The 27,735-nt window shown below is 28.5% G+C and overlaps 1 protein-coding gene across 1 annotated transcript; it reads left to right on the top strand.

Annotated features, from left to right (window-relative positions):
• The first annotated feature begins 524 nt into the window (after positions 1 to 524).
• LOC148226773 (uncharacterized) lies at positions 525 to 27,572 on the top strand. Its single transcript, XM_088203128.1, has 2 exons — positions 525 to 1,391; positions 27,007 to 27,572. Exons 1-2 carry the CDS (start codon positions 671 to 673, stop codon positions 27,441 to 27,443), a joined length of 1,158 nt encoding a protein of 385 aa, XP_088059254.1. The 5' UTR covers positions 525 to 670; the 3' UTR covers positions 27,444 to 27,572.
• The last annotated feature ends 163 nt before the right edge of the window (positions 27,573 to 27,735 follow it).

The following is a 27,735-nucleotide window of genomic DNA, read 5'->3' on the forward strand; positions in this document are numbered from 1 at the left end:
ATTCCGTTCTATTCTTAACGTTCGCAGCATTTAACACATATGTATAATATACGTGTCTTTGCGTAAACATACCGCTATTTTAATTATTAAATGCTGTATATTTAAACAAAAAATTTGGCTTATCTCGCGATTCACAAAATGAACTCGTGGTGAGAAATTTTACATTTTACTTGGTGAATTATTAATTAAATATATTTATTTTAAATATATTATATATAGTTTAGTAAAAATATTAGAAGCGCGATGTTTAGAGAGAAATTCACTAAACTCGTAAAAATACGAGGGTCACAGTTTGAGTACTTTTGGTCTACCGCCAGCGCTTGAAGTTGACGTGAGAACTTTAGTAACCTCTGCGACACCAAGCGGAGATGTCTAACCTAACGTTACGGTGATAACATTACATTGCAATAGTGTATCGTTTGTTTACTCGATTGGACGTCTTATTTGCATAACTATCTTTGCATGTCAATTCGATCCACAAGAAGCCGATCTAAGAACATAATCCTACGGCCAACGGACAAGTTTAGTTTTGAAACTGTACATACAAATCATGTACATTTTGCACCATGATCGACAAACAATGATTGACAGACGTTCAAAATAAATATTAACAATGTGATGTGTAATAAAATATATAAATAAGGTGGATAGAAGATTTGAGTGCTGAACCATGATGACTATGGATGTCACTATGTACGGTAACCAGCAACAGTCTTATTCAGAGGCGTACTGCCAGTCGGACTATCCACCAGATCATGGCTATTATACGGAAGGTCACTATCATCATTACCAGGAGCTGGGTCACGATCATCAATCTAATCCTGTTAACCTTGAGCATCCAGATCACATAATCAACACAGACAACGGTCTCAGTTATACAAACCTGGATTATAGCATGCATCCGAATCAAGCTTATCCACAGCACTTACAAGGCTCTTATCCGGACATGGGTCCTTATAACGTCCCTCATTTGGAGATAAATCATCAAGGACAGCATCACAAATTGGATAATCACTACTTAGAAACCAAATACAACATGCATTTTGTTGATGGAGAAGCGCCTGCTCAAAATTTGAACAATTACCCACATATTGTGATGCATCAGAGTGGCTCACCAAACGCTTGTCTAGATTACCAAAGTCATTATCAGAAAAGCGAGCATCTCCAAGATATGGCGAAGGAGATAAATCACGGCGGAGACTGCTACAGACAGCATGAAGTTGGATCTAGACTGTCTGGATCGCAACAGGGATTGCAGAGCATGGGATTAGGTCCTGGTTCTGGGATGGGATTGGGACAAGGTCCTGGTCCTGGTCAGCATAATCAACACCACCATGCAGTTCCTACATATAAATGGATGCAGGTGAAGAGAAATGTTCCTAAACCATCAGGTAAATGGCATTATTTTATATACTAATTTTTAATGTGATCTTGTGAAAGACATTGATTGTAATAATATAATATATATCCCCTTCTTATTGGAATCGAGTAAGATATGATATGATTTATCTAAGAATGTAACATATATTTGGCAGTATTTTAGAAATCTCCCGTTTACCCATCAATGTATTAAAATATGGATTAATTAATTAGCGATGTATTTAACTAAAGAAAACAACACGTGTTAATAATGCCATACAATCTTGTGATACACGAGACCGGTTTTGAAATGTCGATCTGCTATTTATATGTAGGTATAGTCAGGTGTGGACGACATTTTTAATTTTACTTATTAGTATCGAGCAATTAGACATCAACGTTGTAGATACGATCTAAAATTTGATATGGCTCCATGATGCTCGTTTTTAAAACATTGGCAATAAATGCACTAAAGGAAAATTCCTCTTACTAATTGATCGAATAAAAATAAATCGATCGATAAATATTCCAATAATGCAGATGTAAATTCTTAGCTCGGCAAGTCCCGTGTAATTGTCAGATCATATTGAACTGACGATATTCACAGAATGTCTGGACGATTCTCAAACTATATGATTATATGACAACGCTATCCATTTGTGATTATTTTAGTGTAATTTATCATTTTTTTTTTGGACTATATTCAACAGAGATAAAATACAAAATAAATATTACAGATCAGAATCGTTTTTACTAATAAATTAATATTTTTAAATTAAATCCTATTTAAGCACAATTTTTTTTAAAGCAACGAATTTTATTTAAAATTTGTTTTATATACATTTCCTAAAGCATAAGCTGTTTATATGTACTATAATAATAATATGCACACAATATCGTTTTGTCGAGTAATAAAAAGATTAATAAAACATAAAAAAATATAATATTTTCACGTCGGTGCGGCTTTTTCGATAATTACTGTACGTCGTCACGAGCATGGAAAATTTTATATAGTACGAATCGGTAAAATATACACTTGTCGGTTGCTTTTAGCCATAACGGTCGAAGTTCTCATGAAATCTGATTTGCTACAAGTCTTTGACGATAACATGAAAGGTCGTTACGCGGGTGACACACCACAAAATTAGCCAGTGGTTGAGTATCGATTTTATGACTTTGAAATATCAAATAAGGGTTGATTTTTTATATATGTTCAAATATTAATTTTTATTGATTCAATATTCGTTGGAATGATTTGCTTATAGGTATCATACAGTGCGTTGGGAATTTTAAAGGACAACTCAATATATTAATGTTTTTTAAGTGGTGGGAGTATGGGAGAACTCACTTTGCGTGTTTAGTTCATTGATAAAATTATTATGAAGTTAAAAACATTTTTATTGCTTTTAATGTAATTCTTTGGTAATTGATTTTTTTATAAATAATTTATTTTAATTTCCAAAGAAGAAGGTAATTTAAAATAATATTTTATAATTTTTTTACTAGTGTCTTTTTTACAAAATAATTTTTACCATATCATTTCAATAACTAATAATAAAATTATATAATTCTTTTTAGCAAAGCCATGAACAATACGATAGTTACGAAGAAAAAAGAGTAGAAGTTTTGCATTAAAACCAAAAAAAGGATGCTTTTGTACATAAGAAATAAAATGATTCAAGTTTATTTTTGTTTAAAACATAAAGATAGCAATTTAGAATGTTCATGGAGATAAAAAATGTTGATATTTAAATGCCTTTATATATATAAAATATATGATTTAAAACGAGAAGAAATGGACTGGGGTCTAGCAATACCCCTGTTTGCACACAGTTAAGAAAAAAAACTAAAAATATTTATTTTTTATTTATGAAATATTTTCAAATTATTAAAAATATTCGTTTAAAAAAGTAACTATTTTATTTAAAAATATGATAACTTTTGTGTTTAAATTTATTTTTCACACAATATTTTACATAATATATATTTTTTTTATTTATAAATAAAAAAATAAAATTTGGCAATAGCTCTAATTTTGATCTTAGTCTTTTTTCTATCGTTTAAATTTATCCATGTTATGATATTATAAAATTATGATATTTTTCTTTTTGTAAAAAAGTTACTATACCAATTTGATTTTATTTACTTAATATTAGAACACAAAATCTGAAATAATATACAACATCGAAAAAGTTGTTGAATTTTTACTTAAGTATACTGACTTTTGGCTTACTTGTAGTAAGTGAAATATTTTTCTGGTAACAAGAGTATGTCAAGGATCTCTCACTGCACATCTTAATTGTAAATCAGATATAAAACAGATATGAAAAAAATTGTCAAAACATGATTCTTAGATTTTTAACAAAAATAAAATCAAAAGTAAACGACTTAATCTATGTATTTTAATAACCTTTCCAAGAACTTTGATAAAGCTGTATTATAATAGGGTAAATCATATACTTTAGAAGTAAATTATAGTATTATTGTATTAAGAAAAAGCTTTCAAAAAAACTGGAAAAAATAAAAACATAAAAATGTACTGAAACAATTTAAAAAATTAAATATCGACGCAATAAAAATATTTTGCAGGAAAATAACAAAGTTAAACCATTTTTAAAATCTTTTCTACTACATAAGTATTGCTTATTAATATAATGCTACAGATTTATAAAAAAAGCTTATAAAGCAGCTAATAATACAGTCAAACTCTTGTAGCTATAAGTTTGACTGGTAATATATATATTACAATGAAAAATAATAAACTTAGTTTAATAAAGGATTTGGAATTGTGTGCAAATGAAACATGTTAAGCATCTCTACCCTCATCTTACCCCCAATAGTTATCTGACATTTAACATAACTATTTACTTGGAATTATAAGTATATTTTTTAAATACAATTTTATTATATTTATGAAATTTATATAATACAATCGCTGTACAAAAAATAGGAAAATAGTGCTTAATGTGAATTTTTTTCAATTATGTATCATTTATTTTATATTAAGTTTACTTTAAAAATATTGGCAATATATTATACAAACAGTCTCATAAAAAATAACTGTATGCTTACTTATAGATTTGACTGTAACTTTTTAAATAATATTATACATTTTGCGTCGAATCGAGTAAACATTTTAAGATCTGCCGTCGGAACACTAGATCACGTTCATTGCGACCAGTGAACCATATTGATATTGTTTTATATAGTATTTGTTATTTTTTTGAGATTGTAAATCTTCCATTGCAACATGACAAGCGTTAGCCCAATGCGTTACAATGGGACAAACACGATCAATCACTAGTATTATGCACGGACTAATTACAAAGTAGCGAAATTTGAAATATTGTGTTTATAAAAGGTTCCTTTAGTTGACTTAATTTTTAATATTCTCAATGCCTCATATTATGTTAGGCAAAAGACAATGCTTTACAACAGAATTAATAACTACTAAGTAAGTAGTGAGACAGTATACTGAAATCAAATCTGTATATCAGTGACATATCTTATATAATATATAAACTATTATTACAGCTTAGTATCAATATATGTGATTATGTACCCAGCTGGATTTAAATTAAACTATTCATCACAATATTTATCTGTGAGATTAGAATTATATTTGTATTGAAAAATCTAATTCTGTAATTAATTTCCCACACATTACAGAAATTTTAAAAACACTCGGGTCCATATGGGATTTAAACCCATCACTGCTTTATTATGTTGGTCATAATCAAAATTTAGACTTCTTCGCCGCTTTCATTGAATGATAGAAAAATTTGCATTGATATTATCAGTGGCAATCAAAATGTCAATTTTTTGAGACGCTTTAGAATACTTTTAGAAAAGTAAATTTTTTATGGAATATGAATCAGAATAATGGTTAAAAAGTGATATACAATAAATAAATAAATGGTTTTATTTGTATGCATGATACATATATTACCATAATACACTGTTTAATTTCACCATTATAAATTTTCAGCGTCCCTACATTTTTTTTATAACATCATATGTCAACTTAATATAAATAAAATTAGACAGACACTTTTTAAATATTATTACTATACCCCATATGAAAAATATTTAATCCTTTACTCGATAGACTATATGTCTCGATATCGTACACCAACTTTTCCCTTTCAATCATACTCTCCATTGAAAATTCGCGTGTTTAACGAACATCTGAAGAATTCGCTTCAAAGATGCTTTGTTGCCAGTCATCTCCGTGATGATCATCAATAAAGTATCTCAGGGTAGCCGACCGTCTTGCGTCCTCCTGGTTGACATCGAGCGGTCGGCTCACTTTATGTCGCGCCGCTTGGTTTTTTATCGCTGGGGATTATTAGGTTGTCCCCCTTTGTGCGACCGTAAATATTATTAATAATGCTGTAACGAAACGTCACGATGACTTGCACCGATGGCGCTACAGTCACGAACCCGGCTCGTATCGCACGACACACCATAGTGGCCAAAAACCATACGATCACGCTCCGTGAGATTTGCCGCTGACTATGCGCTCGCTAGTCTCACTCATGTGGAGTCTGGAGGAATTCGGTGGTCATCTACCATCGGTTCATAAGTGAAAACTCTAACTAGAACTAATTGTTTCAAGAGCAAGCAGTGTCGCCATTAAACGCTGACAAATGAACTCTGTGCGAACAGGGGTACGACTGGACCCCAAAATGCTACCAATTGCCATGTAATAAATCGTCCCATTATTATGAATAAGAGAAAAAAACATTCATAATAAAATCATATTATTATCAAAGTAGTCATATTTTGCGGATAACAAATTATGACTACATTGATAATGACCTCACGCAAGAATATAATTAGCTTATTTTATCACCTCACTTTGTTGCTAAATAATTTCTGACCTTTTTATTTCACCTTCTTCTACATCACAATCGTTAAATCTGTTAATAGCTTAATATTTTTTGATGTCTGCTAGAGACAAAACTATCTAATCCCAGAAAGATTTTAATGGTTTTAATTTTTTTTACATATTTTTGAGCTAATTTTTAAACATGTCAAAATATTTAAATATGTTATAAAATATTAAGAACGACCGTAAATATCCATAAAAACATATAGATTAAACTATTATTTTAGAGCAAAAACGATAATTGTGAGTAGAAGTAATACTGGTTATTCAAAAGTGAACGAAAATAGTAAATGGATAAAAATAACTTTTATTATGAGTCTGGAATTTTATTTAATAGGTGCAATCAATCATTAAATAAAGTTTATAATAATATTATTTTAAGTTATTTTTGTCCATTTATTGATCGCAAAAATAGGGTTTTGTGCTTTAAATATAGTATTGCAAAAGACATATTTGAGTATAAATAAAAATTATCTCTGGCCAGAATAAAATACCAAAAAAAACCATTTAATTACAATATTACAAAAAATATAATTTTAATAAAATTAGTAATTAAAAATATATAGCAAAACATACAAAATGTAACAGTAACGTCTTGGCTAGGTAAAGACTCTATTTTCTCAACTTAAATGTATTTAGTACATAATTTAAATAACAAGAAATATTTCGATTTATGTACATAATTAAATATTTTTCTTTATTTCGTTCAGTGTTTTTTGAAAATATAATCGAGAATCTATTACTACAGCATTACTGCGTCAAAACGGGGTACTAACATACCCTTAATCGGTCAGGCTTAAAATAAAAGTGACTCACACAAAAATCAGTTCAATGACTTAGTTGCATATATGCAGAGTAATAAAAAAAATAAAAAACATTTTATAAATTATATGCTAAGTAAAAATAAAATAAGTTCTGGACGCGTTAAAAAAAGTAATAATAATTAAAACGTTACTCATAAGAACAAAACAACAGGTTAATCACATAATCAAAATAAAAAACGGATTAGAAATCCAAAGGCACGTCAACATCGAGGCAACAAATTCCTCAACGTGAAAACATAAAAAGAGGACTAAGCTTTTTGAACTATTCTAGTTATCATTAATGAAACTCATTAATTATTATAATTATGTAGTGTAAAACAGAAAACTTTTGGACGCGAATGGATAAACATAGTGTTTAAAAAACATAAATTATTAAACATAAAATAAAATTAATCAGTCTATTAATAACAATAAAATAAGAACAAAACTCTCACAGTCAAAATATATTTTAAAAGTTGATTATATTCAACTTCTAAAAATTAATTTCTTTAATATATATATATATTTATTTAATATTTAATGTTATATCCTGCCAGGCGTAAGCTAAATGCGTTATCAGACATAATGAATACCTACAAGTAAGTATTAACCACCAGATTTTCAGTCTGGGAATCACTGCCACCTATACAATTAATTATAAATTATAATGTGTTTTATAATTTATAATCAATATATATCCCTTTGCAGTTAGGGCCAATTTTTAATTAAAGCGCATTTATAAATAAAAATTAAAGTCTGCTGTCGTGGCTCGAGCCCGTAACCTCTGAGCTAGCAATCTGATATGTTACAGACTGCACTATTCCGATATATATTTGCATAGTTCTAAGCCAGCTGCAAAATATAATCTATAACCTAAGGCTCGAACCCGCAACTTCAGAGTTAACAGTCTGAGACGTTACGGACTACGCTATTCCGTCCCTAATAATATGTATATTAAAGCATATAAATATAAAATTAATTTCATTAATGAGTTATGTACATATATTCCTATCTACATAAGTGAATCATATAAATATTATTCTGCAATTAAATACAGAAAAGTTAATACATTTGAAACATTTATTCCTCATAATTTTCACGTGCCTTTTAAAACTAAGATATAATTTTAATAAATGTAAATATATAATTTTTCAGGTTTTGTCACTATAAACAATATAGTTTATTACATTATGTGATTGTGGGCCACATTTAAATAATGTTAGATTAATAAGATAAGTGTATACTTAATTCTGAAAAATATTGTAGTTCTTATATAAAATTATTGTTACTTTATTTTTAAATTTCGTGTTAAAAAATTAAAGGCCGCAAATGTGTGAACAAATGGGGGAAGTAATCGATTAGATTTTAGTGGTTCTGTGCTTTAGGGTTGCGAGAGATCCTTAGCGAAGATAGTTCAGGGGTTTGAATTCAACATTGCTTTGATCACTTTACCATAAATTTATTACAAAAAATAATTGCACTTAATCACTTCATTAATAAATTTATTCTATATTGAATCAAACAATTAAGATATTATTGTCCATATATATATTGATTCAAAAAAATCTAATTAAATCATACATAAGATTTGTGATAAGGTTTATGCGCCCCAGCTGAGACTTTTTATGCTCCAGTGCTTTTAATCCCTTCAAATCTTCACAGCGAAAGTATAATAATTTCACAAAAGTATTACGATTACATTTTTACTGCCTATACCGCTACACGCAAAAGCAAAAAGTTCTATATATATATATTTTTATTGTTATTTTTTGATTAAATCAATATTAATTAATTTATTTATAAATATGATATGTATACAATGCATACAGTGTCGTAAATATGTTAATATTTATGGCTATATAAATAATTTTTGTGGCTGGCCATACATTTGCATGTCGGGACAGTAGCGTCGCGTGGTTCAACACTTTTTTTCACAGGGCAGTCAACAAAACAAGCATAAAAACATGCCACCCCTTTAGCTTGACCCCTTCGGTGTGACCAGAGAACCAGCGCTGGTTTATTACAAATAATCTTGATGGAACTTTGTGCCCACAAATATAAAATTCATTTCATAGAATAAAAATCACTAAATCATTATCTAATATATAATCATAATCTCTTTAAAATTGATATGTTATTTATACGTATAAAAAGATGAGTTGCTCTGTGCTTTAGATAGCTTATCATTATAATATAAGATTTAATTAAAATTGTGTAAATAAAATAAGTATAATATCTTGATGTATCGTAAATACAATATATACACATACAAATATTTTTTATTGAATTAAACATCAGTGTGATTCACTAATAATAAAATAGTTTTTATAATTTATTACACAATATATTGTAGTGAATATCATAGCGAGTTCAGTAGCTAGATAAGATTATAAAACTACTTCTCAGTCGAATGTTTACATTTTGATTATGTATATCGATAAATGCAATAAAAATACGATTGACTATTGACATATTCATGTTCTCAAAATATATTATAGTATACTTACAATAGATATTGAACTTATGGAAAAAGATTACATTCATTTATAATAAATTTATAAATAAACTATTAGTTTATAAAATACAAATTATTAAAATATATACATTGCGTTACGTTGGAGTTAAGCGTGTCTAATTGCTAATTCAAGCTTTTCAGCCAGTTCATAAGGGTTGAACTTAACTCCGCTGGGGGAGAAACTTTGGCCGTTTGTTAAGTCGAAACTGGAGTTAATTGAGCTTAAAGCTCGCACGGTGACATATGTCAAAAATGTCTCAAAATATGTCAAAGTAATTAATCTGATGTTTAACCGTGTCTCAAGATTTGAATTTGGGCATGTGCCTTGTCACAAAAGATTGATGCGGTTTAATTTTTGATTCAAGCGGTTAAATTTAACGGACCGTTTAACCGCTGGAAAATCGCTACGTTAGCGTAGAGAAAATTCGGAAATTTTATACGCTCGCTTCAACAAAGAAATAAAATGGCCGCCTGTCATCTGACCTTACATGATGGTAGAGCAGATGGGGAGAGCTTCAGATTCTATGCATTTTTTATCCTCGAATAAAAAGTCAAGTAGCGTATTATTTTTTCTAAGCACGGAGTGGGGTATAACTATGTTTTATATACAATGGTTCTAAAATGCTTGTTTTTATTTATATCTATAATAAATAAAATGTACTTAGTAAATATATATGTAGTGATCATAATGATCATAATACAAATAATTGAATTGGAAAATATAAAGTCGCAAAACGTCTAGAAATAACTACAAACTCAAATTATCCTAGCGATTTGTCTTTATCATATTATCTGAACCATAAACAGCTTATTAAATTCTGGTATTGCAGCACTTATGATTATTAAATAATAGTGAATAATTCCATCCTTATATTCCAGTAATCAGCGTGTCAAAAAATTTAGAAGGAAAAAATCCTCACGCGGGCAAAAAAGTATTTTCTTTCACTACATTTGCCATCCAAATACTTTGCTTCTAATATTTAGATTGGTCCTGTTTAGTTAAATCATATTTTTTATATAAAACCTGCATATATCAAAACATTTGGTATTTTTATTATATTTCCCGATGAACCATAAGAGATGCAATTTATTGGCTCTAGAAAATCACCTAAAAAAATGTTTTACATTAAATAAAATCTATTAAAGTAAACTAATATGTCTAATTTAAACCAACGATAATCGATAGAGCATTCGTATTTAGTAACTAGTAAGTTTTAACAAAAAAAATGTAGCCAAGAATGGAAATCGATTTGTTCAGTGTTCGGCAAATGTAATGTTTCTTATAGCCCAACATAAGTATATTTAATTCTCATAAGGCTTGCGAATACCAAAAGTTATATTTTATGTGTTATATATATAATTAAATACGTAATATAATTTGTATTAAAACTATTACGTACGTTTCAAATTTTATTTATAATAGATTGCGTGCAATAAAATATGTATTACACATTACTATTTTTTTAATCTTAAACACTAAAAATTTGTTCAAGAATGAAATATTATATACGTTTAGTCGTTCAAGTGTAGAACAACGTGTTTGTCAAAATTGAAAACGACACGTAAAAATTAATCAAAAGTTTAAACACCGCAGCCGTACGCCCATAATGCGTGCTTCATTAACTTGTAGCGTGATGGGAATTATTCAACTATGAATATGTAGTAGCTAAGTACCATTTCCGACTATAATTCACGCTTGAGCTTATCGAAGTGAAAGAAAAAACGATGTAGAAATACTTTTCGACAAATTTTTCAACGAACGCGAATTTTGACTATCGCTGCTTCTAAAATATTATGAGATATTCGCAGCTTGTCGTGGGGAGAGTTTGGCTCAACTCTCGTGACGTGTTCATTGGAGACGCCATGCCCTTTTAATCTGGGGTTGGCCCGACGAGATGAGGGTCGTCCCATCAAAATGCGGGTGGTTCAACGAATTAGCCCTATAATGAAATTTGCTCAAAAACGAGAGGGGATGATACTGGATGGAGCAAAATGGCGGACGATATACAATATATAGAAATACATATAAATATTTTATGTACAAAAATAATAACACACATAAGATGAATTCTCATAACATTGGACGACAAGAGGTTTGTCATTAAAATAATATTACGAGCACTGTTTTTATTCCAATAATACTTTCTATATATTTATTTAAATTATGACGTAATTTTCTAGCATTATCTATTTTATATAATATATAGACTAACCATATTAAATATTTCACGTGAATATGAATAATTATATGAATTATTAATATAATTTCTTTCGAAGATCTGCGGTTTTTTAGTAGTTTTTATATTTATATATCTGGTACTAATATAACTACAGTTCAAAAATAAATCAGTTTTAATCTAATGCATATTTGTATGCCAAAAAAATGCGAAATAAAAAAACAGTTCAAAATTAAAATAGTCTTAATCTAACACATATTTTTATCGCAAAAATTTTATACTATTTACGATTAGTCGAAATAAATAAAAACTCCTAATATTAATAAAAAAAACAGCTACAGCAATATATTATGTTTATCAATTTTAATGTTCTACAAAAAAATTGTACGATTTTTTGCCACAATGATTTAGATTTTTTCGAAGATCTGCGTTTTTAATAGTAAATTTTATGATTTACACAGTTGGTACTTATTAAAAGAACTGAATTGTTGTTTAATAAAAATATACAGTTATAACAAAGCCAAATAAAAAGTATAGGATATATATTAAACCTTCAATTTAAATATCATAGTTAAAAATATAACTTGAACAAAATTATTGTTAAAAGTACTCAAAAATATGTAAATAATTAAATGGCACTTTTGCACATTATATTAAAAATTAACATTTATACGACTAGCTTTTATGTATAAGTCTGTAATCGTTGTTTACTAAAAAAAGTTAAAAAATTAAATCTAACGTATATTTTTGCTTAAAAATAAATAAATATGATATAATAACGCGTACAAAACCGAAAATTATAAAAAAACTACAATAATAAATATAATATTTGTTTTATTATTATTCACAATATTAAATAAAATTAATTTTAAATAGTTTCATAAATAACTAAAGAGAAATTATATTGCGTATATTTATTGAGTCTAATTTTGATTGCTTTAAGCCAGTTAGTTAATTCATCAGTATTTTTAGGGGTCTGTTTTTTATAATTAATGTTATGTTTTAAAATAAATGGTTAGTAATATATTTATTAAATTCTGGTATTTTATTACAAGAAGCAGAACATTTCTATAAAAATAAAAAATAAAATATTTTTATTACATTAAATTCCTTTTTGTATTATCCATGTGGCAATCAGTGCTTTAATTATTGCTTTAAATTTATATTTACTAAGTGACAACAATATTAATAACCATTACATTTAAAGGTATATTATTTTTTACTTAAATTGAAGAATTTAATTTATTTTTCTAGATGAAATAAAATGAAAATACTTAATGAACATAAATTTAATCTAAAAAATCTAAAACTAAGCTTCAAATTTATTAAATAAATAATATGTTATATATACTAATTAATCACAAAAATATTTAATCAATGTACAAATATGTATATAGATATATCAGCATATCTCTGTGGCAAGAATAGTGCAAAATTTATATACACAATTTTGTTAAAATTAATGAAATACTTACAGATTTTTTTCAATCAGACAATGCTCTCAATAAATAATTCTTTCGCACTCGTTTTTTCGCACTATGTACTCGCAATTTTGCGCTATACACTAATAATTTAAATTGTACGCCCTTATAATATAAATTATATACGTTCTTCTAAGTTCGGCATTTTCTAATTAGTAAGTGTTATTGAAAGTAATAGAAACATATTAAAAAAAAATCCTTACTTTTATATATACATAGTACATATTCCTATACGGTCCAAATGACTGGACCTATTAAAAGACTTTAATGACGCGTTTATAATATGGCATTACAGAGGATTGATCAGAGTTGATCGATCTTAAAGAGAAAACAGATCTTTACATAGTAAAAATAAAAATCAATGTCTAAATGGAGCGAAATATTCAGTAATCCTGAAATGAACTTCATTTTTTATTTAAGTTTTACTTTGGCTGTTGATTTGTAATTTATGTACTAAAATACATCTAAACTCTGTGTTTCTAAAATTGTGTTTCAAAATTTACGAAGGCAGATTTTTATATTTCATTATTTATTTTCTTATTACGGCCACTAAAAATATTTGTAAAATGCTATGTGTTTCATTAAATATCCGTAAATGTCAAAGATGCCTTTAAAAAATCGAACGAGAAATTACGATATCAAAAATTGTTCTGAATGTAGAACAGCAGAGATGAACAATGATATCCTGGCTGCAGAAATAAAATCAAATGCTACTTTAATTATTTATCAGCTGGACGAGAAACTAAACCAATCCAATTCAACAATTCAGTCCAAAAAATCTTAAATTAATATAAATATCGTGATCCACAATTATTGCATAACTAAATATCTTAGGAATTCACCTGTAATTCTCTCAAGATTTTGTCATTGGTAAAACTACATTTTATTCTTGGAGAATTGTTCTCAAACATATTGCAGTTATTATAAATATTTTTTAAATAATGTCAATAGTTATGAAACAAATATTAAATTGCCCCAAAAGTTTTAACATATTAGAAGAAATTAAGAGATTAATCTCCGATAAAATATTATTTTACAATGGTATAGTTACAATATCGATCAAGTAGATTTTACCCACTATTTTAATTTGTTAATTTCTTGAAAAGCACATAAGAAATAATAATAGTTTTGCTTCTTAAAGCTGTGTTTAATAAACCCACAACCTGCAACTTTATCAAGTTATTTACAATGGATAAAATCTTTTTTCCATAAAGTTTTATGAACACCGTAAAAAGTGTAAACGTAGTATATAGCCATTATAAAATTATATTGTTGCTTTGTATGTATTTTCTTACTTTTAATCAATGTTTATAAAATATGCGAAAATATGTATTACTACAGTGTGACAAAGGACATTAGTGATGCAAACAGTGCGGTCTGTAGAATTCGCCGTTGTTTACATGCATTTGGGATCAAAAAAGATCATAGAAAGAGATCGAATTTCTGCGAACACAAAAAGTCGATCTCGAAACGAAATAACGCAACACGATCTCAGGCCAAAGTAAAGGTAAATACAGATGATCTTTTGGCAAACATTCGGCTCACTTGTATATAACCCTATATTTAATCTCACAGATACATATTAAAGTCTTATTTTATTTTGTAGTACATTTAACATGTTAACAAAAAAAAAATGTAACCGCAAATTATAATACTAATAAAGCCATTATGGTAATAAAAAAACGACAGAACGCTAAGATAATTACAGACATTATGATCTTTCGTACAACGCTATTCTTGAATAAAGCTTACATTGTAACATGATTTTTATTGTGATAATCTTGCCAATTTTAATATTACGGGTGAATAAGCTTTTTAGAATCGAACATAATATATGTATGTGTATATCACATTTTTCTAAGTTGCATTGTAATACTTTCTTAGTAATACATATAGTGAAAGCTAAATAGAAGTTGCGTGACGTCGCATAGCTCCGGATGTGGCTATAATACCTGTGTTACCTTTTTAGTAGGGATATTTCTGTAAATATGATTTGAGAGCTATTTGACTTTTATAGAACTGATCAGGGTTGACTTGCTTACATGCACTATTATTATTTTTGTTAAAAGTATTGATCAAGTAGCTTTTAAAATCAATCTTAAATAAATTGATATTTGAACACAACCAGATAATAATGGAAAGTATCTAACTAAATATTAATTTAAATTAATTAATTAGAACCACGTTATTTAATAAATATAATATGCTAAGTATAACCTGTAATTGTGTTATAAAAATTGTAATAAAATAAAAAATAAATTATTCGCAACATTTTCAACCCTGTATTTACCACTTTTCGACTGACATGCACAAGCCAGACTTTGACGGTGACATCAACCCTAAAGTCGTAAAATACATTAATAGTCTTTATGTTCTTAAGATTTAATACGCACTATTAAAAATAATATAAATAAATAAAATAGAAAGCATATTCTAAAATTATATTTGTCGTAAGTTAAAAAGTAAACGGCCGGTTCAATATCTACGCAAATCTAAATTGCAACTATGTGTTCAGTTAATTGCAGGTTTTTCGAACTTTTATTGTTTCAAATTATCCGTATGTTTCCTCTTTTGACTATTTCTGACATGCTATAATAAAAGCGCAGGCGATCACTATCTGAGCGAAGAGCAATATACTTTGTTGATTCAAGCTTATTTTTTAAAGAATATAATTTTTTCCGATATTCAAGTAGCAGCGCTATTTTTTCATGCCCGGGAGTATGCGGGGGTGGTTTCTGAAAGTCAATTTCGGTAATGGATAAGGGTTGTTTGCTTAACGTATATTGTGTACGGTTATTTTTTGTCGTGAAATTGAAAATTTAACGTCTATGAGAGATTTTTTATTATATAAAATTTAATTAAAAATGTAAACCGATGGTTTTGAAATAACATTTTATGTTTTTCGCTTGAGACCTCACGCACATTTGAAGCTCACGTGCTATGGTCGACCTACACGAAAAAAGGGCACAAAGGGCTCTTTGAAACCCTCTGAGGAATAAAGTGATCAATCGTCTCGGACAGGACTTACGGGACAGCAGGACGGAAACAGAAGTAATGTGGGAGGAGAATGGAATTCATCGCATTTTTTCACAAATGTTATGGTTGTGTTAATATTTTATTTTTAATTCGGTATTTTTTAAATCCACTACTACATACATAAAAAATACTTTACATTATATATTACTAATAACAGTAATAAATATGTTTAAAATACAAATAAACTATTTTTTTTTTAACATATTGACTTTATGTAAAAGCCATTATCCAAAAAGATGTAATATTTATAATAAACTTATATAAATATAAGATATATTAAGCCAATACCAATAATCAATTATTAATTAATAAAAATTAAATATTTATATAATATTATTAAAGCAATTTACAATAGCTTAAGTTATGTATTTATTGAATATGTTACTGCTATATAGCTTATTATGCGAAAGTAAGTTATTGATTTGGTTGTTCATTATTTTTACATAAAAAGTTTTTCAATCAAATCCACCGAAAATTAAATTAAAAGTATTTACATAAAAATAATATAAACTTTTCTGTATCTTTGAAAAACACACAGTTTAAAATTTGCTTAATGAATTATGCTACATGATAATAACAATGTTGTATTTTATATTATTAAACAGCACAAAATTGCATATAAATATATACTACGTATATTTATTGAGCTAATTAAAATTTATCTTTATGCATTTTATATGGATCTAGCCATTTATTATATTAATTTTGTACTATAATGTAGAAAAAATATTTCTTATCTAATAAAAAAATACTCTCATATGCTTTGATATGATATACTTTATCTAGAAAGATTTTAAATACATTATATATTAGAAACCTTATCAATCCTAATAAAAAATATTTATTCTTATATGTTCTAATATTGTATGTTAATTTTAAAATAAAACTTTAGAACTTTAGTGTTCAACTAATACTAAAAAAATTAGGTTTACTGTAAATATAAAAACAAAAATAACAATTTTGTGTAATTTATTGTGACTTTTTTGTTTAAAAAATCCACAATTAAAGAAATAAACAACTATTTTTTTGTTATTGTTGATATTCTTTATGAGTTAAAGTAGCTCATTATTAAAGATTTTTTTATATTTAATGTGTATGACTTAGCTCAATTTTTAAATAATCATCATGATATTCATCCATGAGATTAGGAAAATCTAGGTAAATTTAATCTGTGATAATCGATCGGAATAATAATTATGTATCACTAATTCTAATCTCCCAGTTTAATCAAATAATCAGTATTTTTATTATTAAAATAGTTTGTAATATGACTATCCACTTAAAGATAAACTTGTCCAAAATCAATAAAAAATCTTCCATTTCCATAATGATAATACATAATAAAAAAGTGTTTAAATTATTTCATTAAAAGAGAAAAGTAATATAAACACAATCATAAAGAAACAAGTCAATTATATAAATAATAACTTGTGAAAGTCATTTATGAAAATATTTGTAAAAATCTCTTATAATCAAAGAAAAAATATTATTTAGCAGCTCTTGTATGAAAATACACGAATTAGAACATATTAAATCATAATTTGCGACTAGTCTACGCGCGGATATATACGTCTGTGGCGAAATTAGTACTTTTTAAAAAGACTGCGGAGAAAAGTGATATATGGTCAGTTTTAAGTTAAAAATGTACAGTAAGTAATATTTTAAGATTTGATTACTGACATGAATTAGTTATATAGGCAATACTTAAAGGTTTTTTCCTAAATTTGTAATATTTTTTATTTCTAATTTAGTATTACCGTCTAGCAACGCACTGTATCGTTCTATTGAAATAAATTAACTAACACTTCAAAAACAACGTATTAAATATAAATAATAGACCCTGTAATAATGTTAATTCGAGTTTCGCAAAAAAATATTTTGGACGCAAAGCGCAAAATTATAAATGCATAGAGCAAAATAACTACTAGCAGGTCTATTTTTAGATAATAATTGACCATTTAATTAAATATTAATAATTAAAAGCCAATAATATTAATGACCTGATATATGCAGGTATATTTTTATTAACTTTTCAATGGTATTTTTATTACTATGATTGCACATAATATATTTACAATAAAGTGAAATATTTTATTAAAAGTCGATTAAATTCAATTTTATTATGAAAAAATTAAATATTAATTTATTTTATATTTTTTCAGATAAACAATAAATATTTAATAAAAAAAACTAATCGCTTTTTGTAAATACATTTTTACGTTTTAAATAAATAAGTTAATAATTGTTATTTCTAACTGTATGTTATTTTTAGATGCTTTAACAAAAATCAGCCTAATGTAATGAAAATTAGGTAAGGTATAAAAGAAAATAAAATAAAAAAGTAATTATTTAAACACGATTTATAAAGGTTAAGTCTTTAATTTAAAATACTCAATGGTGATATTAAAAATATGCAAAAGATACTCGATCATTCAGCCTAATTAAATTAATGTTAAACTATATTAAACATTTGATTAAATTATAATGTTATATATTGAATTATATATTTTTTATTTGTCGATGATATTAAATTATATCGATCAATTCAATCCTAAATAAGATATTAAATGGTGACAATTATACTTATTTGAGCTTAAATAGCAATAAATATAAAATAATGAGATTTCACAATGCAAAATTGTAATAAAATTTTTTTAATTAACAAACAGGTACTGAGATATATTATTTTAGGCAACAAATTAAATGGTTAGAATTTAAATCAGCCTGGTCATAATAAAATTATTTAGGGTCAGAATAAATATCAAATCAATCAAAAAAAATAGCAAACGGTTTGGTTAGGTTAGGTCTGAATTAAAAAGTATTACAATATTTTTAAATATAAATAGGCAATAACTAATTTATTTTAGAAAAATACGATCCAATATTTTAAAAAGAACTCTAAAAATCACAATAAGGACTTCTTTAAATTAAAACCTATGTAAAAATAGATTAATATATATTATAGTACTTCAGTTAAATATTATATAATAAAAAAAAATAACTGCTCAGAATATTTCTATATTCATAATAAATTATTATTACTTAAATTCCTTAGATATATTAATTATATTTATTATATTCCACCAGTTTTATTCAGCTATTTATTATAATATTCTGCATATTTTTTATAATTTAGAGGACACTTTAATCATACAAGCATTTCACACAACAATAGAAAAGAGATCTCATGACTAAATAATTGCGTTAATAATTAAAAATATTACAAATAATGTCCCGAGACGGTAATCACCCATAATTACCGCCAAAAAACTACTCTTTGTTTGGAAAAGATGGGCGCTAGGCAATACATTGCTATTATTTTTTTACTTTTTCTTTACCGTTTGCTGTAAATGGCCGTGTAAACCGTTTCTCTTGAAACATGCATTTCGGGGGTGTGTCCAAGAAGCGATGCAATTGGCTCACAAAAATCCTTATCTGCGATTCAACAGAGCTGTTTGGAAGCAGCACTATAAAATATGTGACATTTAATCACAGGGAAGAGACACAGAAACAGGGATAAGCTAGGAGAATAAGATATCAGCGGATTGTCTAGAAAGCATCAATCACAGCTGCTCCACGAAAATCACACCTGGCAATAATACAACTTGACATTCCAGCGAAAACTCTCTGACTTCCAAGACCTGTTATTTTAATGTCACCGCCCAATAACAACAATTCACATGTATGTGGTAATTTAAATTATTTGGGTGCAGAAGTCACACACTTTCTCCTATAAAAACCGAAATATTAAAAAAATTCTAAATAACATATGGATCTGCTCTAAATTTCTCGGTATGATTATTATAATCCATATCCACTTAAGGCAGGTGTGAACAAAATTTATTTAAAATTGATAATAATAATTGCAATCACCGTATGAATTCCGTTTTTTCGTGATTACATCGGCTTGAGAATAAACACGCTCAGTTAGATGTTTTAAGCGATACTTGTATAGTATTATAAAACAATAGATTTTCTTTTACATTTAATTAAAATACTTTGTAATCTCGATTGAAATTAAGCATATTTAGTAGAATGTATCTACAAATATGTTTGTTAAAACTTTTGAACGACTAACATGTTAGATGGGAGGTAATGATTTATATAAGAAAAAGTTAAAAAACTCTACAATGGAATCAATTCTAATTGTTTCCATTATTTTTGGTCATTTAGTCTTGTACGACGAATTCGGATTAATCGATGGATTAGCGTGAAGCACATGTGTCCGTTGCCGAGGTCTGAGCGCAGGGGGTGCGAGAGAGCAGTGGGTAGGGGTTCGAACCCAGAGCCGATCCGTCATCCCGCTGTCACGGCCTATAATGCGATACTCCACGATGAAATGATTAACATTTCGTGTACAGCCGCCGCTCGCGCCACACTGGAAATGTCAAATTACGTTAAAACCCGCTTTTTTCGGAGGCGGCCCCCTCTGGGGGTACCCTTATCGGTTGGCTCTCTTCCTCTCTCGCGAAAGGTTATAATCAAATTTTGGTGGCAGAATCCGCCGCCATTTTTTTGAGATATGAGCGTAATTATTATTATCAGCTGTGTGAGATATTTTTAACAAAGTCCACACGAGCACAGATTTATCTGGGAGATTAAACAATATACTACATATAAATCTCAAAATAATAAAATACAACATATTTACTCAATTTACGAAATTTCATCTAAATAAATTTATCAGGCATTGGTTATCATTCTGCTACTTTTAGCTTACTACTGTCCTAAATAATAAATAAACGCTCTTTCAAAGCCACTTCCGTAAGTTTATCAGTCATATTCTTCCTTGAATGATAAGGAGTTTTAAAGGACGAAGTAGAATAACACTTCTATATTAGTGTACGTAGATATATATACGGCCACACGGGTCCCCAGGTTGCAAATGGGGAAAAACTCTTAGGAGTCAGCTATCGTGGCGATGCGATAGCCAGTGGCGGATTAAGCACTTGGGAGACTCCAGGTGCGAAATACTTTTCGTATGACAAAAAAGCACCACAATATGCATTACAGATTTTCATACCATATATAAAAAAAATTAAAATAATAGCCCACGATACGCTGATTATAAGATGCTCATAGCTAAAAATCGATAGGGGTTGTTAACGCTCATAATATTTAAAAGATACAGCCTAAATTTATTATGGTGTGTAAACACAAAACAGATAACTCGACCTACCACGTTCCAATATAAAGTGCTACATAATAAATATATTTTAGATAAACTTCAGAAGAAGGTTTGGACCACACACTAAAAATAAAATGCTGAAATGAGAAAGGCGTAATGGGCCTGTGAATTAGCCTCTAAGATCATGTGATTAAACAACTTTGGATTATTTTCTATGGGGATATGTAAAACCGCTAGTTAGCGCTAATAAACCAAAGACGATGCACAACTTGGAAGCCAACATTCGCCGCGTTATTGCCGATATACGGCCACAGCTGCTCGAAAAAATGTACTTCCAAATAGTGCTTTTTTCGAACCAGCCGCGGCGCCTATATTTATTTATTTATTTAGATTGAATTAAGACCATCGTAACCTAACAGGTTACTCCAACGCGTCACGATTGTCGAAAGCAATATTTCGATACACAAAAAATTTTTTTTTTTATCAATATTGGCTACGGATGCCATCGCGATCTTACTTGGTATGTGAGCGTCTGACGTTTCGAAGAGTCTGTCACTCTTTATTCTCGGAGACTAACTGTTGCTCTCGCCCTCGACCTGCTCAAATTAAAAATATATACATATATATATATATACAAAATTTAAATAATACACAAGAAATCATAAAAAAGCAAAATTAAATGATACGAACTGGAACTGCTCCTCGCAGCTAACATTAATCAGGTCAATGTGTAATGCCAGAGTATTAAGGAGCCAAATGGCTACAGCCATAGGCGAGTCGGCAAGTACGGACATTGCGCAACTATTGCGCAAAACAGCCAAAAATATTTTGTGAACAATCCAATGTTTTATTGTCGAACTTCATCACTTTCGGCGTCGACTGAATAGCGCGTTTAGTGTTCATGAATTTGCAGAATGCTTTGGGGTCATTATTAATTTGTTTTTGGCAACTTTTGTAATAATTGCGATAACAGGAAATTATCAAACACTTAACGCGCATTCTTAATGAACGAAATTCCTCGAAAGCAGATGGATGTCCCGATCTTTCATGGAAGATGAGCTTTCTTTTTAGCAATGAAATGATCTCGAGAGAAAATCATCTAGGATATGACACGTCAAGATCATAAGGGCGCTTTCGAGTAAAGTGCTGATCGAATGCACAGTAAAGCACCTCATAAAAGATTTAATATCAACGCACTCGCCCACTCGATTCCAGTCCATACCTAAAAGTACACAACTACAGAATTTCCAAACGACCATCCGAATACTTTCCGGTCGCTCACGCATTCCACCTCATTCGTAATTATGCTATTTTTATTTACATTTAACTTTATCATAGGCGTCAGGTGATAATTGTGTTCTGGCGCCATGTCACAATGACACAATTTACTTAATTTAAATTAAAAATATTACTTATGGCAATACTGGCGCAAATGTTCATAGATAAATTAAAATTTGCATACAAATATGCCCAAAATCATCGGCATAAAATTATCTTTCCAAAAAAGCTAATATTTATGTGTTTTATTTCATTTTAAAGTTCTATACCTCGCAAAACACACACCTTATTATGACAATAGTTTAGGGGAAGGTGTTGGTGGAATTCTGACAGTGTGAACAAAACAGGAGTCTGGTATAATAAAATCTTGTGACATAGGGGAGGCGAGGGGTGGAAAATCCACGAAAAACATGTGACATCATTTATACAAACCTCCTTAATACGTAAAGAAAATTTTAATTGTTATTTGCCATTGTTGATTTATTAGCCATATTCACCTTGATGTTTATTCATGATAGTAATACAATCTAATATAATCGAATAGAGCTAAAATTTATAACAACTATTAAAAACTCTTAATCTCCCAGACAATAAATAAGATTTATAAAAAATATTGGACTCACTTGAGATTCAAACACACGATCTTTAATTGACGCCACGAAATAAATCAACAAATAATTTGTTAGGAACGTTGGCTAGCAACGAGAAAAATATCGACAAAAGAAACGATTATTATTTCAAATTTTTTGCGCTTGTATTTGTTCAGTAATTAGTTAATTTCATCCTCCGTTGATTTTTTAATTAGTACATAAATTATTTCAGATCTGGCGTTATCACAATACTTTTTGTTGTTAAGGTTTAATGTATTATATATTTGCGAGACATATGCCATTGAGCATTAAAATTGTTTCTAATACCCGTAAACTCCACGACTAGGTATGTACTATTTTATTAGGGACGTGTCGTGTCTCCCCAAAAGTATGACTTAGTCTTATTTTAATTTTTGGTCTAAAATTCGCACTAACTTATGTATTATTTTATATATATAATGAACAAAATCTTCTGTTTTTTTTTTCTTTTTGATAGTCAAAATGTACATAAGGATTTATAAAGCAGAAGTCATGCAAGCTTTATTTGAAAAGTATACGAAATTTATATTCGATATAATTCTCTCTACATATATTATAATTCGATTCCCATGATTTAAAAGCATCAGTGTCAATGAAGAAAAAATATTACATATGTATACACATGAATGCAAAAAAATCTCACATTAATTTTTGCAGCCGAACTTTAATGATCTAAATAGCGTTTAGCCAAAAAAACAATCAAGGCATTACGACTGTATGTACAGAAACCAAATACCTTTCTTCTTCATACAACCACGTTAATTTGTTTCGTGTCGGCAACTGTCTAACTAATTTCAGATATGCCGAACACGATTTATTGACTTAAATGACATGCAATAGCCAGAATGACGTGCACGTCGCCCTATGTTACTTTTCACGTGTGTTATATTTCAATACTGACTTTTACTGATTTACTCCACTGTGTTTCTGATATATTTAGATCAATCAATTTAAGATTCACAAAAAAAAATACTTTCAAATTCTAACATCATTTCATTATTATATAAAATATACAAACATATATTAAAATTTTATTTCTCTAGATTTTTAATTGGAAAAGGTAAAGTAAATTCAATTTTTGAATTATGTGAAGTATCACTTCCCCCTCGCATTATAAATGCAACTTTTTATCTATATCGTCACGCAATTTCACCGCCGTCAACGTATACATATATAATATTATATGTGCGTATGGGTTAACCATGTAACCATTGAAAGCCAACTGTCCACAAAAATTCTAAAAATCTGCATATCCCACAGCAAAATATTTTTTTTAATATTACATTCTATTAAACATACTTTTACATTTTTATTTATAAATATAAAATATAGAGCTCTCACTCGTACTGACCTCACAAGTTTTTTATGCACGAGTGTATTCGATCGAAAAAATAGAATCGAAACTCAAAAGCGTTTATGTCGAAAAGCTTAACACGATATGTCTTTTAAACGTTTTAGAACTTAGCATGCCGTTACTGGTTTATTTTTAACGCTATTCGTTTTTCATTTTTCAATAGGCATATATAGTAAGTAAAAGTATTGATATTTATTATTTTATTCTTATACACGCTTATAATATCTATGTTTGTATTGGGATTGAATTTAGGGTTAATTGTCGCAAAGGGCAATATGCTGGACACCGGTCAGTATATAGCAGCTGTTGCCATAAAGGATTATGGTTGAAAATTTAATATTGTATCAGTCGCTTATGTTATGAAAACAATGAAATTGTATATATTTTGTATATGGTAGTGCATAAAATCACCAAAACAAATATCAACAAGTATAAAAGCTTTTGCACGATATTATGTTTAATTTATTATATTTAAATTGTTATGCTATTAATATGTTATTCACTAATAAAATCCATATGTGCTAAATATCAGTGAAACAATAAATTGACAACACAATCAACAACCACTAAATTAGTAGCGAGATACCAAACTGAAATCAGTGACATTTTTTTTAATAATAATTATAAACGACTTTTACAGTTGTCAATAGTTGTCACTAAGAATGATCTAACTCAATTTTATTTTAAATTATTTATTAGAAAAATATAAGTTAGATTATTATAATCTAGGAAAACGTTTTCTGTAATAATCGATCAAAATCTCTCAGACACAAAAAAAATTGAAGAACAATCATTGTCACAAAAGTTATTTTTACAGAAGAGAATAAAAACTAATTTAATTTATTGATTAAAAGGAAATACTGTATTTAATATATTTAAAATATAAACGATAAATATTAAATCATAATAAACTTATATTAAAAATAAAATAATACACAAAAAAATAAGAATTATTGGTCGTTGTTTGGACATTTTTTTACACTGTCTTTTTTCCGATAAAACTTTCTTTTTTTTATATATTTATACATGAAATCAAAATTATGCGAATTCTGGGGTCGATTTTTGAATCTTTGTAAAATTTGTATACCTAGATAGAGCTGGCATCGCGTTTCACCAAAATTCCATTGTCAACTTTGCGGGGCACTTTGTGTAAAATAAGCAAAGACCAGAACAACTTGAATGTGTCGTGTTGTCTTCGTCGCAATAAATCTAGAAAACACACGAAATATTATGGCAATGTTTCGGAAATAATAAGTGTTTTAAATTTCAACATACATTGATTATTAGTGGCGATTCGAAAACTTTGTATGTCGTGCCCTTTCTTAAAGTTAGAAATATTTTTACCGAAGAATAAATTTATTAAGATAAATTAAATATTTCTAAAATGTATTACTTTGATAATGGAAATTACAAATGATTTTTTGCAGTTTGTCTTATTTAGTTACTTCGCATGATGTATATGCAATTAATTTATGATTTTTAAAAATTAAAATCATTTGAAATTTTATTTAAAATAACTTTTGTATTCGTTACATAACCTTTTTTAGGAGGAAGCTCGCCCTTTTTTCTTGCGTCAGACTCCTTGCCCAGCATTCGTCAGAGCCGGCCCTGGTCACAATGGATCTTTATGATAAACCTTAGAAATTGATTCCTAATTCCAATGTTATAATTTCGATACTGCTCTCTTTATCGGCACCCAACGCAAGCAGTTATATCAGGTGGCCTTAATTATTTTATTCATCATTCATAAAGTTATTGTATTATACATGTCATTGCCACAAAGAGAAACGAATTCTCGAGACTTAAAATTGACAGTCATTTGAAAGCACTCTCATAAAAAAATACATTTTTACAAACATTTATTAATGAGAAAAATTTAAATGAGCAATATATAATATTTGTTCTATAAAACGAATTATTTGAGCATTACTATTGAACAGAACAGTGAACACCTTGTGAATATCTCTCTGTAACGAATCCTTTTCCGAAATGCATAAAAAATCGTTTTATGGAACAAATTATTTATTTAAATGCACATATATTTAAAAATAATTCTCTGTTTTTTTTTGTATTTACTTTGCCTTTATCAACGTACAAAGACATAAGAAACTTTCATTTAATGTTACGAGTTGGAAATCTCGTGACAAACTGAGACAAATCGTCAATTAAGCGTTGATAAACGAGCTTGGCGTTTGGACGTGCTTAATGATTTGTAGGAACATTTAAGACAAATAGGATTTTCTGGGGTCGGTGGAAATGAAAAAAATAAATTAATCCGCAGAAATTAAGATAGATCAGACACGCTTCCAGCACACTACATTTATATATATATATTTATATATTTTTCTGTTTCAGTTCCAAAATTGACTTCGACCTCTCTGTCTGATTTCGCTGGAGCACAAGGCATTCCTCAGAGTTCCATGGACGTCCAAGTTGGAGGCAATCGTTCTCCGTGCATCAGTCTTCAATCGAGCTCATTATTAGCGAATTCTCTCCTGAATTTAAACAACACAGGAAGGACAAATTTTACTAATAAGCAGCTGACGGAATTGGAGAAGGAGTTTCACTTTAATAAATATTTGACCAGAGCTAGGAGGATAGAGATAGCTTCGGCCTTGCAATTGAATGAAACGCAAGTGAAGATTTGGTTTCAAAATAGAAGAATGAAGCAGAAGAAGAGACTGAAAGAGGGTCTTGTGATAACGGCTGAAAGCTCGACAGGATCGCCGACGAGCAATCTTCAGGTTGAACAAACCATGGGTTCTAGTGAGAATAGCAGAGAATCTAATTGATGTACTTTATACATAAATAACTTGATTGAATCGCTAATTCGGAAATTTTATTAATTACGAAACATTAACTATGGGTCATAGTAACCAGTTTTGTACTTAATGTTATTCGTAATGAGAATAAGCAAATTATTTTGTATTAATAAAAGCAACTTCTGTAGTTAACGATTCAACTTTTATCAGTCATCTTATTATGTCTATATGGCCAAAAAGCTGTAATGTATTCATACGTATGGCAATTAGTATTGAACATATTTGCTTTGAAATAGTTTAAGTGTAATATAAATACATGTAA

The sequence above is a fragment of the Plectrocnemia conspersa genome, unplaced genomic scaffold, assembly GCF_051122295.1.
Source record: "Plectrocnemia conspersa isolate PC_06_02 unplaced genomic scaffold, ASM5112229v1 ptg000014l, whole genome shotgun sequence".
Classification (NCBI taxonomy): Eukaryota; Metazoa; Arthropoda; class Insecta; order Trichoptera; family Polycentropodidae; genus Plectrocnemia; species Plectrocnemia conspersa.

Coding starts and splice junctions, on each gene's coding strand:
- LOC148226773 (XM_088203128.1), top strand. CDS start 671: ATGATGACTATGGATGTCACTATGTACGGTAACCAGCAACAGTCTTAT. Junction 1,392..27,006: donor AAATGTTCCTAAACCATCAG/GTAAATGGCATT, acceptor TTTCTGTTTCAG/TTCCAAAATTGACTTCGACC.